This window comes from Eptatretus burgeri, chromosome 9 (genome assembly GCF_056783735.1).
Source record: "Eptatretus burgeri isolate ZD-2024b chromosome 9, Ebu_testis_v1, whole genome shotgun sequence".
NCBI lineage: Eukaryota > Metazoa > Chordata > Myxini > Myxiniformes > Myxinidae > Eptatretus > Eptatretus burgeri.
In genome coordinates, this window is record NC_140969.1 from 25,472,949 (window position 1) to 25,494,389 (window position 21,441).

General features: G+C 35.5%; 1 protein-coding gene across 3 annotated transcripts in view; it reads left to right on the top strand.

Moving 5' to 3' along the window:
- LOC147019746 (1-phosphatidylinositol 4,5-bisphosphate phosphodiesterase beta-1-like) overlaps positions 1-21,441 on the top strand; it is a 369,820-nt gene that overhangs the window by 189,617 nt on the left and 158,762 nt on the right. For all 3 annotated transcript variants that reach the window (XM_085894415.1, XM_085894413.1, XM_085894414.1), the window contains one exon: positions 5,659-5,796. In XM_085894415.1, coding sequence (XP_085750541.1) covers positions 5,659-5,796 — 138 coding nt within the window. The remainder of the gene's footprint in view (positions 1-5,658; positions 5,797-21,441) is intronic.

The window sequence follows — 21,441 nt, forward strand, 5'->3', positions numbered from 1 at the left end:
GAGGGTGAGCAAGAGCAGAAGAGCAGGCTTTGAGGACACGTGGGCTGATGCCGTCTGGACCGGTTGCAGAATCTGACTCGAGGTTTGAAAGCAAGCTCTCTTGTCAGGAGAAAAGGATACAGAGTCCAGGGACAGTTGGGTGCGACTGGGTAAAGTGGGTAGAGATAGTGATGGGTTTGGGACACAAGATTTAGCTGCAAACACCGAGTTTAGACATTCAGCTTTATCACGTGTGGAATCAGCAGTGCGGCCATTTGAGGTAAGGGAGGGGATGGAGGCGGAACAAACACCAGAAACAGATTTGATTAAACGCCACCAGGATTTTGAGGAGGGAGAGAGCTTTGAGAGTTCAGACTTGAGATGAGAAAGATGTTGTTTTCTGGCTCTCCTGAGGGTAGATACACACTTGTTCCGAGCTTTATGGAAGGAACTGAGATTGCCCTCAGTTGGGTTTGCTTTCCATGAGGCAAAGGCAAGTTGTTTCAGGACAACTGCCTCACCACAAGCTTCAGTAAACCAAGGGCGGGAGGAAGGGTAAGACAACTGAACACGAGAGGGGATAAATCTGTGCATGAGGGAGAGCAAGTTTCTTTGAAAGAATTCCCAGGATGAGTTGATGTTTGAGAAAGTAGTGATAGGAGACCAGTCTGTAAGTTTGATGGCTGCTCGGAGACCCTGCCAGTCGGCTTGAGTGAAATGCCAGACTCGACGGCGGTGAGGTGGTTCTCTGATGACAGCCAGAGAGATGTCCACTTTAACAAGGACGTGGTCAGAAGAACCAATTGGAGCGAAGGAAGAGCAGCAGATATTGTCAGGGAAATTTGTCAAAATCAGATCCAGAAGAGATGGAGTACCATTGGTTGAGATCCGGGTCGGGAAGTTGACCGATTGAGTCAGTCCCAATGAGTCACAGAAAGCTTTTGCTGATGTCCCATGGCAGGTGAGAGAGGTACCCACACCTAGCCAACTGGCGTGATGACAATTGAAGTCGCCACATAAGAGGAAGAGAGAGTTTGGATGAGAAGATAGAAGATGGTCCATGTTTTCGGAGAGTGAGGTGTAGATGGAGTCATCACTGTTCGGTGGACGGTACAGTACACATATAAACATGAGGTGGGAGTGGAGGGGAAGCCGAAGCCAGAGGTATTCCTGGGGGTGTGGGGGAGTGAGAGCAGTGCAGGGAGAGTGAGGAATAGAGTCTTTGATGAAGAGAGCAACACCTCCACCAGGACGAGGCTCAGGTCTGTCATACCGTAAGAGGGAGTAACCAGGGAGAGATACTTGAGAGTCAGACACGTCTTGGGAGAGGAAAGTTTCTGTTAGGCAGATAATGTCTGGTTTGTCAGTGGCAACCTGCATGGAAAGATCTGAAAGGTTTGAGCGAAGGCCCCGGATATTTGAGGTCCACACTTTTAATGAAGAGGTAGGGGAGGAGGCTTTGGGTGCAGGAGGTGGAGGGGCGGGGGAGGGTAGGACGAGGGATGAGGGGGGAGGTAAGGAGGGTTGCTGAAGGAGTGTGGGGTATTGCAGAATAGCGAGGGGAGGGGGCCGAATGAGGAGGAGAGAAGGCTCTGTGGTGCTGGGGGAGAGGGGGGACAAGAGACAAGGAAGAAGGCAGTTGAGGATTTGAGGAGGTGGAGTGAAGAGATGGAGGTGAGAGGGCAGTGGAGGGAGGCAGGTTGGTGGATGAGAGGGGGGCAACTTAGAGAAGGAAGAGTGAGGGGGATGAAAGGTGGGAGAAAGGTGAGGGGAATTTTTGAAAGAGGTGAGAGGGAGGCTTGGAGGGAGAAGAGTGGGATGGTTGCTTTGAGAGTGAGAGTGAGGGGTGAGGGGGTGAGTTGGCACTGAAGTTGGAAAAAAGAATGGTTGATGGAAAGCGAGCATCCATGGCAAACTGTGGTTTTTAAAAGTTTTAGGTCAGAGATGCGATTTAACACAATTCTTGATGGATGCAATGAAGGCGAATTCAGAGCATGGAGAGAAGAAGCGTTGTAATAGTTGGATTTTTTAGGCAAGGAATGAAGGAGAGGTCGAAATGAGAGCAGTCTGTTAAAATAGCAGAAGAGAAGTGCATTGTGAAACAGTAAAGAGTACCACATGTGTGAGAGAGGAAGATGAAGCATTATAAGATCGTTTTTGTTGTTAATATTAATGTATGAGAGAGTTCAACAGATTAGGTCATGGAAGTGTAAAAAAAAAAAAGAAATCGAGGAAGACGAGGAGGAAGTTATGAGGAAGAAGAAGTAGCAGAATCGGGAGAAGGTGAGCGTGTTGTTGTTGTTGTTGTTGGGTATATATATATATATATATATATATATATTTTTTTTTTTTTTGAGATAAGAAAGAGATTAGTTGGGAGAATGGGGGATGTTTGGAAAGTGGGGAGGATAGAAATTGAAGGTAATGGGGAGAAAAAACAAACAAACAAACAAAAAAAACGATCGAACACCGAGTGGAACCGGTAGGCCTCAAACCTAGGACTAGGCCTCAAACACCAAGTAAGAACGTCGACATAAATACTCACAAAATAGCACGATTTTTGAAACAAAACCGAACTAGGAACACACATTAACATGTAGGTGAGAAAATTAAACAGTTAAAACGGGACAAATAACAACCGGAACTTAACTTTGAGAATGTCAGCAGGGAGCCCCGAAGGAGACCTCTTGCCGCTCAAAACCGGAACCGGAAGTCCGATAGAACCGGACTTCCGGTTTCTTCAATCCCATCCCTCAGTGTACTGCAGTTCGAGCAAAGGATGGTGAGCTTTTGACAGAGGAGTCCGAACTGAAGGCCCGCTGGGCCAGTTACTTCGAGAGGCTATATGAGGTTAACCCACCAGCTGTTGAGTTGGATATCAATCCAAATCTAAATCCATTGCGACCATGCTCTGTGCAGAGCATTGGTGCTGCCTAAGCAGTCTTCTGGGCTATTGGGCTCCTGGTCTGTCTGTCTGTCTGTGTGCAATATATCTCAAAAAGTTGTGGACGGATCCAGATGAAATTTGGTTGGCTGGTTGAGTGTGTGACAAGGACGAACTTTTTAGATTTTGGTGAAGATCCAGATCTGGATCCGACTCCGAGAATTTTTTCAGTGATTCTTCACTATTGAGAGATATGGCAAAAAATGATATATAGCACGATATCTCAAAAAGTTGTGGACAGATTCGGATGAAACTTGGTGGACAGGTTGGGTGTGTGACCAGGCCGAATTGATTTGATTTTGTTGAAAATCCGAATCTGGATCTGGATACGAGAATTATTTCATTTTTGAAGTGATTCTTCACCATGGAGAGATGGGGCCATAAATGATATATAGCATGATATTTCAAAAATGTATTGGGCCCGATATGTTCTCGTGGATCAGGCATTACGTGGCGGCGATATGTGCTCTACCAAGTGCCCTTCTCGTTTGAGATGTTTTTGATATCAGCAATCTTTTCAGAAACATTCTTGTGCACCATTAGTTTGTTGCTCATTTATATTTATCCACCATTCTTTTGGGTGCTGTTTCTTTTTTCACTTGTGATAATCCAATTGCTAAACTCTCCTTGGAAACACTGCTTCTTGATACCCAAGCTGTGTAAATACCAAGCTGTTACTGCTAAAAGTAATGAAAAATTTGCAAAATATAATCTGAATTGGGTGAAGTAGGGCACAGCTGGTGCATTCTGAGTATGTATGGCACAAGACTGATTGGAAATGACTGCCCTAATCCCAAAGAGGATAAAGTAAGATCATCATCCATCAAAGGAGATATAGAAAGGGGAAAATTGTGCTTGTATTCTAAATCAGGCGATGAGGGGAAGCAATGGATTTGATCAAGTTCTCTGAAAACAGGATATTGTAATTGACCAGATATGGAATTACTTGACACATCCAAGCAGTGTATAGTGATGACATAAGGGAAGAAAGTAATAGAGAAGACATGATTTTCACTCCATGAGGCACATGATTGGAGGGGAGAAAGTGGCCATAGTGCAAACACATTTTGGTGGAATACAGGAACACGTTCAGGAAATATTAAACGACACAAGGCTGGGTTACATCTTTTCTTTGTGAATGAATATTTATTTCAAACTGTAAAAAACCATCATTTAAGATTAACAACATGATATCATATCCTCTCATTTAGCCTGCTCAACCCTCAATATTGTTTCCAATTTGGACCACAGATCCTCGGGCTTCCCTTGTGACCAGGTCATGGTGATAAATTATTATACTGGTGTTCTTTCCCTGGATGACATGCCATACAACAGCTTTAAAGGCAGTCTGATCCTCCCCTTTTGCAGGATAAACCAGCTTCCGGCATAAACACAATAAATCCAAAATGTGCCTTTTGTGTTTCAAGTCCCAGACAGAAATCTGTACTCTGTCCAGGTTAAAGCTCTTTCTCTGGCTCTCACGGTCTAGCCTTTTATTCATCTCGACTCTTTTCACGTCTCTTGCTTCCCCCGTTGCCGCTGCACATACTTTCTATGTTTTCTCTTATTTTCCTCCTTGTGCCTTCTTCCACCAACTTGGGTAGTTTGGAGTTGAACTCGACAGACAATCACATTTCTCAAATGTACCATTCCCTAGAGTTTTGACAATATTAAAAAAAAATAAAAATTGCAAACTTTATTAAGAAGGGTTTGGCAAGCTCAACTGCAATGTCCATTTTCCTGATACATTTTTTTTTCACTTGATCACAACCATGACCACGACAATGAGACCATCATAACAGTATCATTCATTTCTCGATATCACGCTCTCAAACAGGTGCGTATTGCAATAAGTATGGAGCTCCATCTAGGGGAATGTGAGGGTAACTCGAAAAACCTTCAAATTGCACATGAGACCTACCTTTTGGTCCAAAATGATCACAGTTATGAAAATGTATCATAAAGTATTGTATATGAATGATTATTACTTTGCTGAAAACTCTATAAATAATTTTCTCAGGGATCATTTAATCTCAGCCATCAACACATGCTTCCACAGTTTCACTTTTTTATGACTGATTGGTTGTGAGAATGTTACTCAGAAGCAGATGACTAAATTTGAACAAAGATCAATATGTATGTATATATATATATATATATATATATATATATATATATATATATATATATATATATATATATATATATATATATATATATATACATACTCATTCATACTGCATAGGGGAAGAAAGCCAGTAAATGACATCATTCTCCAATTTTGTGCTGCATAAAGAGGAACATGTGTTCAATTGCTTTGAAATGAATGGTCATTGATACTAGTTTGGTGCTGTTCAAAATGGCAAGAGCATTTTTGTATTAATGTAAAAAATAAATGTCTGAGGATGGATTTCTTCATTAAAAGGAGAACATTTCCCAATGTGTTTCAACCTAGTGGAACAGAGTGTTCTTCTAAGCCCTCGCACATTTGAGTGTCATTAAAATGTAATGGCTTACTGGTTGCACTCTGGTTATGACGCTTTGATTTGTCCCGAATTGACGATTGTTAAAAAATATCTCTGCACTTTTTATGAAAACCTTTCACATGGAGTTAGCTTTGGGATGTGGTTCGGCCAAAGTCATGTGTGGATGGAGGGAAATGTTCTGTCCAGGTTGTCCCCTGCTTTTCATTTAGTAGGATGAAATGAGATTGTACCTGCTGTTGTTTCTTTCAGAACTCTGTGCTCCGTGAGGCAATTGAGAATATCACAGGCAGTGGAATGGAAAAAGATACCGTCACTGTGGTCACGGGGCCTGACTTGGTGAACTTGGTCTTTTTGAACTTCACCTGTCTTGTTGCAGATACGGCCCAGGTAAAGGCTTAGTTCTACCAGTTAAACTGCTCTAACTATAAATGAATAAACATTTTTGGTTACATGGGGTGTTCAACTTGTTTTATGAACGAGGCATAACCGTCTGAGACACACCTCAAAAATAGTATAATAAGGTGTATGTATATCAAACATTTATTTCCATGTTTTATTATTAACTAGCAAAGGTACCTGGCATTGCCGGCACTGCCGGATCCCTCCTCCCACCCTTTCCCCTCCTTCCCTTCCCTTCTCTCACAAAGGAATTTTCACATGGTGTATATTAAAGTGTAGATGCACATAATAACTTCTAAAAAAAATACGTGCGTGTGTATATTATTATGTCTGGCTTCCTTCTGGGGACTACGGTGCAGTAATCGGTCTTTATTTTGTTTTAGACATTCTCGACGTTATGGCTGGGTTGGAAATTAAATAAAGCCACGAATGCTGGTGTCTCCATGCGTTTATAAGCATTGCAATGTATCCAGTGATTCGTAGGTACGATGATCAGGCATTTGATGATATGAGTGAGGAAAGTGACAAAAAAACTTTATTGTTAAGAAACTGTTTGACCTGTTCCAAATCAAGGCATTGTTGACCAGGCAAAAATAAAAAAAAAATGGTGAAGTGACACCCCAGCAAGGGACATTGAGGTGACCAAGGATGAGCCGTGATAAAGGTTCATTAAATAAGGCCATTAATTATCTTCAAAAGGGGTGTTTAAATGAACTCAAACACCCAATTTTCATTCATGCACTACCTTGGAGTTCTCTTGGTATGCATGCAGTTTCAGGCTGCTAGGTTTCATGGTGTTGGAGTTATGGACACACACACACACACACACACACACACACACACACACACACACACACACACACACACACACACACACACACACACACATTTATCATAGATTACCCTCCACATGCAAAGCGAAAAGTGGGACAAAGTGATTGATTCACTTCTTCTGTCTGTCTGTCTGTCTGTCTGTCTGTCTGTCTGTCTGTCTGTCTGTCTGTAGGTCTGTACACAAACATCAGTTTATGTTTGAGCAACAACTTAATTGCAATTGAATTGAAAAGTATTGTGAACATGAATTCGAAAACAAACCTGTAATTTAGCAGTACTTTGTCTCTGAATTCATCCCGATCACACATGCACATGGAGGAATGAGATAATGTTTAAGCCCAGATGATCCAAAGACCCCAAATGACCCAAAAGTTCCCAAGGACCAAAAAGGTCCAGATGACCCAAAAGTCCCAAAGGACCCAAATTACCCTGAGACCCCAAAAAGACTCAGATGACCCAAATACCCAGAGGACCCAAAAGTCCCCAAGGACACAAAATACCCTGAGAACCCAAAGACCCAGATGACCCAAAAATCCCCAAGGACCCAAAAGACCCCAAAGACTCTGTCGACCCTTTAAGACTCCACTATGAATGGATAAGGTGTGTGTGTGTGTGTGTGTGTGTGTGTGTGTGTGTGTGTGTGTGTGTGTGTGTGTGTGTGTGTGTGTGTGTGTGTGTGTGTGTGTGTGTGTGTGTGAGTGAGACAGGGACAGAAGTAGATGATAACTGGGGTTTCTGGGACACCCATTCAAATAAATGGGGGAAAGGGAAAAACTCTGATCCAATCTCCAAAAGCTCAAAATAGGCGACACATTTTCTCCCCACTTATCCCCTTCCCTCCCATACAAGCAAATGTAAAATTGAGACTATGACAGATTGAGACTTACTGATTAAGGCACTTCTTCCCTTTCATATTTTCATTCCACTGAAAGAGCGAATCAACGAATATTTGCCCATGTTCTACTTTGGGGAATAACTTCATTTTCTTATAGCATTCATTTCCATGAGTATATTCACAAAGAATATCTTGAAACTTGGTTCTTGGTTTAAGTGTCTTTGTTGAGCAGAAATGAAATGATAAACTTCTCTTAATGCTCTTATTTGACCACCTCCTGAGCCACATATCATTTTGAGATTGCAGTAAATTGTTTTTCCATTGTTCACTTGATAACCATCAAAGTTTTCAGTCCATTCAAGGATATTTTTTTTTCTTTACATCCTCCAACTTATTTGTGATTAAATTTATCCGCTTATTTGTTTTATCTGCTTTTACCCCAGTTATTTCTTCAATAAGACTTATTTGATATTTCTCACATTATTTATGTTTCCCATTTAAATACGAAGGCTGATTACATCTCCACTCTTTGGTTTGGTTATTGCTTGGTTCTATCAATTATAAATCAGTAAAAGACAGCGGTAGCCTGTTAAAATTCCCAACCCAATATCTTAACACTTACACTTATAACCGTAAGGGATACTATTGATTCCATTCTCTAAAATATATCTTTTATCATCAAAAGCTCCTAATGCTTTCTTGTTTATCTCTTCTGTATATAATTGATGTTTATAACTTCTTATTGTATTCATTTTTCTGTACTCTTCCTTCTTTAAGGTTAAACAGTTGTAATAATGTTTAAAGTTTATCGTTTCCTTGATCATATTTTTCTTTATTCCCTTTAGCTTCTTAATACACCTTTCAATGTTATTATTATCAATATACGTGAAAGCATAAGACTTTGATCTCAATCCTATAAATTCACTCATGACCTTCCCACCAAATTCATCTTGAAACTTATCAGTAACCTTTTTATTCTTTGATGAAAACAACACATCACCTGACTTATAATTACTTGTCTCATATATATCAATATTATCAATCATATCCTCATACACATCACTTGTCTTAATTTCTGATATAAAACTATCTGTATCCATCTATCTATAATTCCAGCAGTGTGCGTGTGTGTGTGTGTGTGTGTGTGTGTGTGTGTGTGTGTGTGTGTGTGTGTGTGTGTGTGACCGCTGTTTCTCGACAACCACTGGTCCGATCTAATTGAAACTTGCCAGATATATTGCTGGGAACCTGAGGATGTGCCTTTTCAAGGTTTGATATTAATCGGACAAGTGCTTCCCAAGTTATGGCCATTTATTTACCAAACCAATGACAAGACACGTTGTGAGCATGGCCGATGGGGGAAGGGAAGCTCAGTCGTGTTCCCCATTACGGGTTACAACGTACGGGCTTCCGGAGAGTGATGACTTCGTGTATTCTAATAATTTCTCGATTTCTTATGCGCATTTATAGATAAACACAATGCCCCAAGTGATGATCGTTTTCATATTAGACGGTGCATAAGTTTCGGTAACATCAGAGTGAGCTGGTGTGCTCCGAACCAGGAAGTAATTTTTTCTCTCTTCTCTTCTCTTTTTGTTTTTCCTTGCGATGACATTGCAAAAAGGCAAAATACGTTGGCGCTAATTGAATATTTGGGCATTAAAACTAAATTGCGAATAATCGTAACTGCGAATAATATGCGAACTTCCGGGCCACGCACGTACGGGCATGCGAGAGCGAAGAAACGGCCTGTGTGGTTGTTGTTTGTTGCTCGCGGTTTGAATGATTATTATTTTTTTTTTTACGGGCACGTACTAGTATATAACAATGACACATTGTCCTTCTACTTTAATTTTAAATTATTATCGTAATAGTCATACATTAACGACTTTGACAAGTCAATAATTGATGTTCCTATATAAATAGGTTTATTCATTTCAATACTCCCTTTTTTCAAATGAATAGCACAAAAGTTCTCTGAAAACACCTCCGCTCACTCAAAACTTTGTCTATTAATTAACTTTGAAGCCTGTTTCCAAGATGTAGCAAGGCTTATGTTTTGTCGATTCCTAACATTTTCCATAGTCTTTCCAAATACAGCATTATTCATTAATTTATAAAAGTCCTTCTCAAAATCTGTTTTTGTTTCTGTTCTCCTTTTTGTATTAAAATCAATATACTTCTTTAACCAATGACTTTGTTTAAATTTCAAAATCCTATGAATTTTCCTCACTCTCAACCCAGCAGATAAATATTGTCTCAAGTTCCTTTGATGCAAAACATAACTTTCTTTATCATTACCTTCGCATTCTGCGAAAGGTTATGTTTTGGTCGCTGTGTATTTATTTATTTGTGAATATGTGTGTTTGTTTGTTATTCGCATAACTCAGAAAGTATAAAATCGAATTGCATGAAATTTGGTGGGATGATTCGTGAGTATCCAAGGACGATTTGATTAGATTTTGGGAGCGATCGGGTCAAAGGTCAAGGTCATGAAAAGGTCAAAAACACTTTTGAGCATAACTTCCTTCATAATACAGCTATCGACATGTAACCACTGCCATATTGTTCCATGACGAGATACCTTTCGGATATGTAGTGTCGGATTTGACGTAACGTCATTGGAAGTGCGTCTAAATGACGTCACAAGATGACGTAAATTTTCAATTTTCGATCTCATCAGTTTTGATCATACCGTTTTGTAGGACTTACCTTAAGGACGTCACACACCAAATTTGACTTCGATCGGACTGACGGTTATGACGTCATTGACGTTTGAACATGACGTTTTTCAATTGTGGCTAAAATGTCCTGATATTTTACATTCAAATATCTATATAATTTATAAAGCAAAGTCTCCCAAATTCAGGCATTAGGATCAGTACCAAAATATCTGTTTATTGATGTACAGGTTTTGCCAATTAACTCTGTAGTCAAGGTCACACTCAAGGTCAAAATATACTTGTAGGCATAGCTTCAGATCTAATGGAGCTATTGACATGAAACCAACGTTAAAACGTTCAGTGAACTACGGGCTTTCAGAATGGAAGTCCCCGATTGGACGTGACGTCCCCGGAAGTGCGTCAAAATGACGTCAAAAGATGACGTCATTTTTCAACTTTTTAATTTTTCAGTGTTTATCATTCCATTTTGTTGGACTGCCTTCAAGGAGGTTACACACCAAATTTGACGTCAATCGGACTGACAGTTGTGACGTTATGGATGTTTTAAAATGACGTTTTTCAAATGTGCCTGGAAAAAAGTTGCGGCGGCGAAGGTATGCGCTCTACCGAGTGCCCGTTCTCGTTTAATGTAGTACGTAGTTTTTCTGTAGATTTTCCTTTTATATTAAATGACTGTTGGTAATCACTTAACCATTCTTTTCTTGGAGTTTCTTTATCAAGGGCATAATGTTTATCTTTATGGGGTCTTTATGTTTATGAAGTTCTGGATATTTTAAATCGACCTCAAAATAATATCCAACCTCAGCTTCATCCAATTCTTTTTTGAGAGGAGACAACAATGTCTTGTAAAACTTTTTCATCATGTTTTTCTTTAACCCATTTAAGTTTTCCATCAGGTAAAGATTGAGACATAGCCCACCCATCCATATTGTTAGCATCATAATACATCAGGTAAGAGTTGTCATCTTTCTTATGAAAATCAGGAAGATATTTGTTATTTGCTTTAGCATATCTCATGTAACATACTTGAGATATTCCTCCTCTTTTCGCCTTCTCTATCATTAAAGGCATATCTATATCACTGATTAATTCCAAATTCTGTTTTGTCATTTTTAACATAGCACTCCAAGCCAAACCCAGGGCTGTGTAATAGTTAGCGGGGTCTAATCCATAAGAATTTTTATTATGACAAACTGTTCTATAAGTTTCAAACACATCAGCCAATAACAATACATCAGTTTTAAGATACAAATCGTGATATTCTCCAAGATTCTTTATATTAAACTTCTCCCAAACATTTTTAGCTTATGTATAATCTCTATCGGAAATATGAGTTTTATTCAACTCGCAATAGAAACTTTCCCTTGAAGGAATCTTTAAACTTCTCAAACGAATCCATGTCGTCATACGGATATATTCCCTTTTGTGATAAGAGATCAATCTCTTCTTAATTTGAGAAATGTGATTTAAGATTCGGTAAGTTTTTAATATTTGATGCTAAGTTAGATGATGGACTTGTCATAAATTTTTAGTGTCAAGAAATCTGATATGGGTTATGGGGGATGTATGAATTGGTTTTGTGAATGAGATGTATTTTTGATCTGTGTTAGGAATGGCAGAAATATCTCCAGACATCTTTGAGAGTTCATTTATAAATAGATGTGTCATTGTGAACGTTGTTGTGAAGAAAGACAGGAATAAAGTTTGGGAGCTTGTAATTAAGATAACGTGAATGAGCTGGACCTCTATATTTACCAGTAAGATGACAATGATCCCTAACTTTAGACTCCTCAATTTCTTCCTCACCAATATGACAGATATTGTTTTTTCTAAATTCGAATTTTTCTTCTTCCGTTAATTTCATCGGTTCATTTGTTTCTTTCATTAATTTAGTTAGTCTTATACAATCCTTTTCTAATCGTTTTACAAACTCTTGTGAAGCTTTTTTCCACTATAATGTTCAAGTTTATTATACTTTTCTTCAACAGATGATTTGATATAATAACAGAAACCACAAGGAATATGTTTTTGATATTTATTTGTATATGATTCTTTTGGATTAAGAGAAGCAGTATTTATCTTTTTAAGGATACATTCAAAATCAGTGTATATCACAAATGGGTGCATGATAGATTTATTATAATCTTCAAAAGAAATCTTTTCACCAGGTTAAGGCATTGTAATTACAGCTGATTTATGATTACTACAATATTTTGAATGTTGTTCTAATCGTTCTTTTGTATGAAATGAATTCAGACATCGCTTACAAGGATATATTTTGTTTGCTGTTCTGAATACCTGAGAAGAGATTAATCTTGATAAATTATTGATATATGTATAATGTGAATTGTTTCCAACACTAAAATATGAAAGATCAATCTGTGTTTCTTCATTTTTATGGATGTTTGAAATTTTTTATACCTCAACTTTATTCTCTCTGATTAATCCATATACATTAATAGAAAGGTTATTCTTTTTCTCAAATTTAGGAATATCTGTTAGTGGCATTGGGAATTTAAAATCTTTAATGTCCAAGGTATTCTCATATTTCATATATTGTTTTACTCTTTCTGAATTACAATTTGGTGGATGGAAGTGAGCAAGAACAGACCAGAGAAAACATTTATTATCATTGTTCTTAATATTAACAACTACATTCTTTAGTTTTATTTATTTTTTTGGTAATTCAATATAAGAAGAAGCTTTAAGAGGGTTTGATTTTAGAATGTGTATATCTAAAAAGATTATTTTTTAAATATTAAATCCACTTCCTACCATTGTATTATCAACATCCTCCTCTTGTCTTGATAGTTCTTCATAAACCCCACTATTCAAAAAATCTTGAAATGATGTTATAAAATGAAGATCTGTTCTCATATAAGGAGTTTGTTCTTCATCTTGTCTTTTCATATTCATTTTCACTCCCATATAAAACTTTAAAGTTTTCATTTCTTTTAATGTCTTTTTAATAACATTTTCAACATCAGGTTTCACTATTTCAATTGATTCAGCTATTGATGATGGACCGGGTTCTCCAAATTGAAAAATCCTTATTTTTAAATGCCCCATCTGTATTTTCAATGTAATAGTCTCCCTTTACTTTAAACTCATTTTTCTTGTGTTTTTGTGATTGAAGGTGATTCTTATAACTACTCTTCAAAACATCCTTTGAGCAGATATCACAATGTTTTCTTTTCAACTCAAGAGGAGATATTTGATGAAATAGGTTAAATGTGTGTTTGTTGGTTCGAAGGTGTTTTTTATAATGTTTATATTCATGATTACAAACATCGCAGTATGTTGTATTCACCATATTTATATAATAAAACTTTACTTAAACTAAAATTTTCTTGATGAAAATTTCGTTTATTTTACAGGTGAATCTGTGCTTAAAACCATTTTATCCTCCAACTTTTTTCATTTAATAAATACAATGTTTCAAGACACAAAAGACAAGTTTCAATCAATCTATTCATTTGTAAAAGATACTGATAAATATGTCAAGGATGTAAAATTGAACAAAGATAAATATAACAACTATTGGATAAAAACAATTATGGTGGATAAGATGAGTTCTTCAATTTCCTTCAGTGGAAGGGCTTTTTGTCAACCTGGAAGAACATCAATTAAAGTATCTCTAACAAAAGTTTTTCCTCTCCTTCTGGTAATATATTCAAAACTAGAAAAAGCAATGAAACAAGAAAAAGTATCAAAAAATAGAAACCTTATGGATGAAGCTTTAGAAAGAAAAGATAAGACCATTTGTAATATGCAAGGAGAAATTTGTATTTTTTTCATCAACCCTAAAGATTTGTAAATCCTGATGAAATAAAGGATGTTAATATATCAGGTGAAATGACATTTCGTTCAATAGTAGTTAAGGATCATTTTAAAATTACCTTTAATATAAAAAATGTTGGAGTTGAATCTGGTAATGAAAAAAAGTATATAGATATCGATGGTAATATTATTAAATATGAGTCAATATGCAACTGAAAGTACAGATGAATTTCAGTTTGAGTAAAGTTTTACTTCATAAATATGCTAGACTTCCCTGATTCTCCATATGACAAATTTGAGAATTTTCCTGTGTGTGATAGAGTGGGATTAAACACAGCGTCAAAAGCCTATAAACAATGTATATTCTGTGATTATCTTCTAATTAATGATAATAAAAAATTGTTAAAGGAAAAGAATTCTTTTAGTTTTACACCAAAAATGAATTACTTTACAAGATTGATTAGAGAAATGAATGTAAATTATGAAGGTGATAACACACCTTTCCTTACAAGGGAAGAAACTGAACGTATTAGAGAAATGTTCAAAGGATTGTTGTTCTATATTATTCATGGATGTGATTTTCAGGGAAATATCAACACAAGATATTGCATAAATAAAATAATGGATTATCTTGAAATTAATACTGAACTTAGGATAAAATATAGAGTTTCTAAAAAAGCCAATAATAAATTAAATAACCTGTTTTCCAAATATATAAATGAATGATTTTTTACCCATTTGGGAAAATAAGATAAAATTTAACAATCATAAAAATCTTCCAAATTCATTAAGATGTCTCACAGTTGGTTCAAGCGGATGTGGAAAAACCTGCTTACTTTTGAAGATGCTCCTGACTCCCAACTTTTTAGATTATGATAATTTAATAATTTTCACAAAGTCGAGTTTTCAACCAGAGTATCAACTACTCTCACAAGGTTTTAATGCTGGTCTTCAAAAAGAAGATATAATCGGTTTATTTAAACTTCAAAAAAACCCATTTGGGAAATGAATTATCTACTCTTCAATATTCTTCTACTCTTCAACTCTTCAAAAGGCTTAAATGTGATATAAACCAAAATGATTATAACATTGAAGATATAATTCAACTATTTTGTGATACACAGATGTAAAAAGAAATCAAAACCGATAACTTGTATTCTTTGTGATAATACGGATGATATACCGTCTCGCCAAGATTTGGATAAATCAAAAAAGAACCTCGTTATCTTTGATGATTGTGTTAATGAGAGAAAGCAAACGGTAATGGACAGCTACTACACAAGAGGGAGACATTCTTCTTGTAATTGTATTTATCTTCGTCAATCATACTTTCAACTTCCTCGTCGCTCCATCAGAAACAATGCAAATACTTTTATTTTATTCAAGTTAAATTCAAGTTATTTTATTCAACCCAAACAAATTCAGTAGATATAAACAATTTTTGGAGAGACAATTGTTCTACATCATGCAGTAAAAAAGAATTTGTGGATTACATGAAGCACACGACTGAAAAATATAAATATGTTGTTGTGAAACAAGATGAGATATAAAGGGATACATTTTTTGTTTTATAAACAATTACATATATAAATGACAACTATTATTTTAAATCTTGTGGGTAAATCTGCTTCTGGAAAAAAAACTTTCATAAATCAAGGTTCTTGTATAGTACAAATGAGAATATTGTAAATTTACTTAAAAAACACCCCGTGATATGCATTGTATCAACAACAACTAGAGCAATAAGACCTGGAGAAGTAAAAGGTGAAGATTGTCACTATATTTCAGTGGAGGAACATATGCGATTGAGGATTGAAGGCCAAATATTTGAGGAGGTTTCTCTTGGTACAACAAAATATTTACATTGTAAGAGTGAGTTCAGGAAACAAAAATCTGGTGGTCTTGGGATATTAGAAACTAATCCAGAAGGAACGAGACGAATTATTAAACATCTGAGCGGAGTGAAGATTTTATCATTCGGTTTTGATTTGGTGAAGAAACTCAACGCAAACGTATGAAAAGCAGAGATGCAAGTATTAGTGGAGAAGAAATTACAACTCGTATTAATGTTAATAAAGAATTTGATGAAATCTTTAAAGAAAAGGATTTATTTTAACACATCTACTTGGATGATGAAGAAAAGGAAAATTTCCCTCTTGATCTTTACAATTCATTAAATGATATTTTCCAATAAATAAATGGATACGAAAGATAGAGCAAGAAGATTTAAGGAACATCAAGAGTTGGTTTAAAAAGTTGTAAAACAACAGGAAGACATGAAGAAGAAACGCAGACAGAAACTAACGGGTGAAGAAGCATTTGAAAGAAAATAAGAGAAATTTTTGAAACCACTTTTAAAAACTTCCAAAGAAAAAATAGTAGATGTTTCCAAAGTTCCCACAGTAGAATATACTCCTAAAAAACTTCAAATGTTAAAAGATTTTGATCAAATGACGGAGGAAGAATTAGAGCATATAGGGGAATTAGAATATGATGATGAAGGATTATTTCAACAACTGGAAGAGATGAATCACCCCCCTGCTTATATTGTGAATGCTCTTCAAAACAATGAATATTCAGCGGAATCAAAAACCAAAGCAGGACTCATTCCAACAGAACAACCAGCAATATTTCATCTTGTTCAAGAAAAGGTATTGATATTTAATGATGAATTAAGGTTCTTGGGTTCTGCTCAAACCCCTGTTAAACTAACTCTGAGATTAATGTTTCTTCTCACAAAAGATGGAAGACAAGCTTCAACTGTGAGGAATGAATCAAAGTATTTTGATAAACCATTGGATGTGAAAAATAATGATGATAGAGTATATATTGATCTGCTGAACTCTGTTGATTATAGGGTTAGTCTTTCTGGTAAACGTCGAAAGAATGAGAAGGAGAAACACATTATTCAGGCTTTAAGTATCCTTGGTTCAGGTATAAGTTTTTCTTCCAAATGACCCATCACAATTAGTTAATAGATTGTGATTGTTGTTCGGCAGTAAGTAGGCTGGAAATAATAATTGTTTTAATGAAGCATCAGCCATTTTAGACCAGTTGATGAACATGAAAATAATTAATAAATCTCAATATAAAGACATTTTATCTCATATTAAATAAGATGAGAAGCACAATCCTTAGTTTCAATTTCACAACAAGCGAACACACATCTTCATTCCCATACCCACTTCAACTTGACCCAACAAAAGAATATGAGGCATCTTTATTGTCCACGGAAACTTATAATACCTTATTTAATATAACTGATAAAAATGACAAGTTTAGTTATAATCCGGGAAGTGCATACAAAACGATAACAGTCTCACCCGGAGCACATGAGATTTCTCAAATATCTTCCGAAATTGCTCGTCTTATGAAAGAACAGGGTGATGAACCAAAAAATATTGTTTTAGACACTCAAAAACATACTTCAAAATCAACGATTAAACTGAAAAATAGATCATTCATTTAGAGAGTTATTGGGTTTCTCCTCAAAAAAGATTGAAACTAATGGGACATTTTACAGTGATAATGTCATTCAAATATCCTCAGGAATAAATTCGGTATTAATTCACTGTGATTTGATTGGTGCTCATAATGATGGAATAAAAACAAATACAATATTTTCATTAAGCGCATACTCAACCCCAATTGGTTATAAATTCAATATGGAACCCAAAAATCTGGTTTATCTCCCTGTGTCAGGAAAAACCATACACAGAGTAAATTTTAGAATAACCAACCAAGATAATCGTATGATTTCTTTCAATGGAGAAGTTATATCCAGCAGAATTCACCTACGTAAAGTTTTCCAATAAATAAATACGATGGTTATTGTGAGGAAACACGAGTTGGGAAAAAATAAAATAATTACAGGGGATGGGATGTTACTTTCCCCATACTACAAGGGTGAAGGTATGTATCTTAGTACAGGATACTATAAACCTAAGAGACAAAGGGGTGTCGGACATCAATTTAGAGGAGATGGGATAATTGATACTCTAATGGGTATTGGTTCAACTATTGTTAAACATAAAGACCTAATTAGTTCAACTGCTTCTGCTGTGGGAAATGTAGCAGGTGCTGTAAAGAGCATAAAAGATGCCCAAAAGGAATCTCATAAATTACAAGCAATTAAAGAAATTAAGAAAGGCAAAACTCAGTTGTCTCCCCAAGAATGAGAGAAAATAATTGAAATACTTGGGTCAGGTTTCAAAAGTTTTAACATCTTTTTTCCAAAATAAATACAAGTATGGAAGCAATTGATATTGTCTATGATTTGGATGATACTATTATCATCTCAAACTCTACTAAAAAAGATTACTTCAAGGTAAATGCAATAACTGGAACAGACTGGAATGCAAATGGTACAAAAAGTTTTGAAATAAATAATCAACAAACTTATTTGAATCTATCTGAAAGTTTCTTGTTGTGTAAATTTACATTCACTAAGGCTGGGAATAACACAAATGCTACACTCATAAATGATTTCTTCTGGAAGATGTTTGATCGTGTTCGTTTGTTCATTGGAACACAAGAAGTTGAAGCGGTTGATTATGTCTATGCTGTATCTGAAATGATGAAATTTACACTATATACATTCAGTGTTGGAATGGGAAAGGGGGCTGTCAAAGGTTTTATTCCTGATATGTCAACGGGAACAACCATATCCCCTGGATATACTCAAAGGAAAGGAACGTATTCTGATGATGCAAAAGCAGTTAATAGTTTTACTGTGGCAGTTCCTCTTAAAGGTATATTTGGATTTTGTGATCATGATAAAGTTCTGTATGGTCTTAAAATTAGATTTCAACTTCAAAGGAATGATAATCAAAATAGATTACTTTTTGGTGTTGCTGGTGCTTTTGGTGATAAGAATAAATTTGTAATTGATGAAATGAGTTGGTATATAAGTGAATATACTCCTAATCTTAAGACAGAAGAGATGTTGAACAGAAGACTTAACTCAAAGAAACCACTCAGTGTATCATACCTCAAAAGAAGATGTCAACACGTTAAGCTAAACCAAACCACTTACACGTGGAATTTGGGTGTTCTGGAAGGAAAGCCACGATATCTGTGGATCATTTTAAAAAAAAAACAGATGGCGATACTGCTACTGATAAGAATAATGCATTGAGTGATAATGCTAAGGTGAAACAACTTTGTGTTTCTCTCAATGGAACATTTTATCCACGAGATAGATTGGAAATTATTTGGGAAAAAAATGGTTATGCTGAAGCATACAAGTCTTACCAAAAGGTGTGTGAAAGTAATGGAAATAAAGAACTTATTTTTGGATATGACAGCATTTAAAAGTTTGTATACAATCTATGCATTTGACCTGAGTGCTCAAAAGGAAACTATAAAGTCTAATCGAGTGGATACTTCCCTATACATTGAAAGAGGAGAGAGTGAAGTTGATGCATATTATTTGCTTTTGGAAGAAGCACAATTGCAGATTAACACAGATAATGGTGTTATGATTAGTCTCACATAATTTTTTGTTAAATAAATGAGTGGCAAAGTACCGGTATATGTTCATCAAATCAATCTTCATAAACTATCATCTTGTGTTCAAAATCAAAAGCCTTGTATGATTAATGTTCATACAATTCAGAGAAAAGGAGCAGTAAGAATTGATGTTTTGCTCACAAGAGAACAGATTAAAATCTTGAACGATACTGGATCACTTAAAATTAAAATGACAAAACCAATGTTGAAAAAATATTCAATTAGAGAGACGAGTGGAGGATTTCTCCCATTTCTAATTCCTTTATTTTCTCGTTTAAGTGTGGTTGGAGCATTGACGGGTGGTATTTCAACAGCGGTGAAAACTGCCAACGAAAGGAAGGCTCAACTCCGGGTTCAAAAAGAATTGGAAAGACGTAACAAAGAGTTGGAGAAACAAATTAGTTCAAGTGGTGTAATTGTCGATTTTGCTGAAAAACTTGAAGGCCTGCCTGATAAAGCGAGATTGTTAGTTGGAGATATGCTTTCTTCTATCGCACAAGCAGGTGTAAAATTAACTAAAAGAGGTAATGGATTATATCTTTCTCATAAATAAATGAGCATTGAGTGGTTTAAAGAATTTGTAAAGAATACAACATCAAATTTACAACTTGTTAAATATTGTAAGAAATTAAAAATTCATAATGTGGTTATTTATATGAGAGATGAATTAACAAAGGTGCCAAAACTTACAAAGAATATTATTATGAACTTAGAAGATAATAATGGGAACGGTTCTCATTGGGTTTGTGTTTTTAATAGTCTAGACAAATATTATTTTGATAGTTTTGGTCTTCCACCACCTGTTGAAGTTATAAAATTCTTTCAGAATGGTGTTTATCAAACATTTCAAGTCCGAGAATTAAATTCCAAATGTTGTGGTCAATTATGTCTTTATGTGTTATTTCAAGTCAACAAAAACAAAAAATTTTATGACTATTTTTAATCTAATATCAATGACTTATGTTGGTAAAGATGGTTCTATCTTTGGTGTATCCCAAGAACTGGATATTGATTTATCAAATTATTACACAAAGGCACAGGCTGAACGACATAAATATAAAAAACCAAAAATATTAACATGAAAAATGCTTATAAATTAAAAAATTATCCAACCCCAACTGACATGAATGACTTGGTGAGATTAAGTGATTTATCACAATGTATATCCTTAAATAAAACGGCTGTGTATTCCAAAGATACAGAAGTGTTGATTTTATCTCCAGGTCATACAGAATTCACAGTTCAAATTAAAATCAATTTTTATAAAGAAGGGCGTATCGTTTGCATGGGAATAGAACAATGGGGGTATGATACGAATGATTTAGGGTATAATTGGTCATTTAAAATTGACCTAAAGACCTGGAACAATTAAATCAGTCTTGTAAGGAAGAATATTATCCACTTGGTATAGAGAATGAGTTTTGTGGAGCCATCCTTAGTAAACAACAAATAAAATAATTTAATAAGGGTAAATATAATAATGGTTTTGCCCTAGTTTATATCATGAAAACAGAAAAAAGAGGATTATATATAATAAGTAGGGAAATACAAAATGATTTAACTATGGGAAGATGGGGAGGAGTTTCATGTCATAATATTATTCTAACATATATTTCTAATACATAAATGACGGCAAGAAAGCTTCAAGAAAATTATCATTTCTGTGTCCAAGCATACCTTCAAGAAAAGGGTATTCGGTATTTTAATAAAAATGTTCTCCACCATAACAATGAGGTATTTTCAATAAAAGATTGGAATTATGCTGATGTTGATAAACCAACAACTTTGGATTTAATTAGAATGTTATATAATGAAAAAAATATAAAGTTAAGAAAACGTAAGGCTCTTTTTGAAATTCAAAAGAAATTTTATTGGTTTCCTGTTGTAAAAAAATAATTTTGGTTACAGGAATAACAAGAAATCCTGATGAATACATGTATGATATTCTATGGGGTGGAAGCGATTCAGGGATAGTAAGGGACGAGGAAG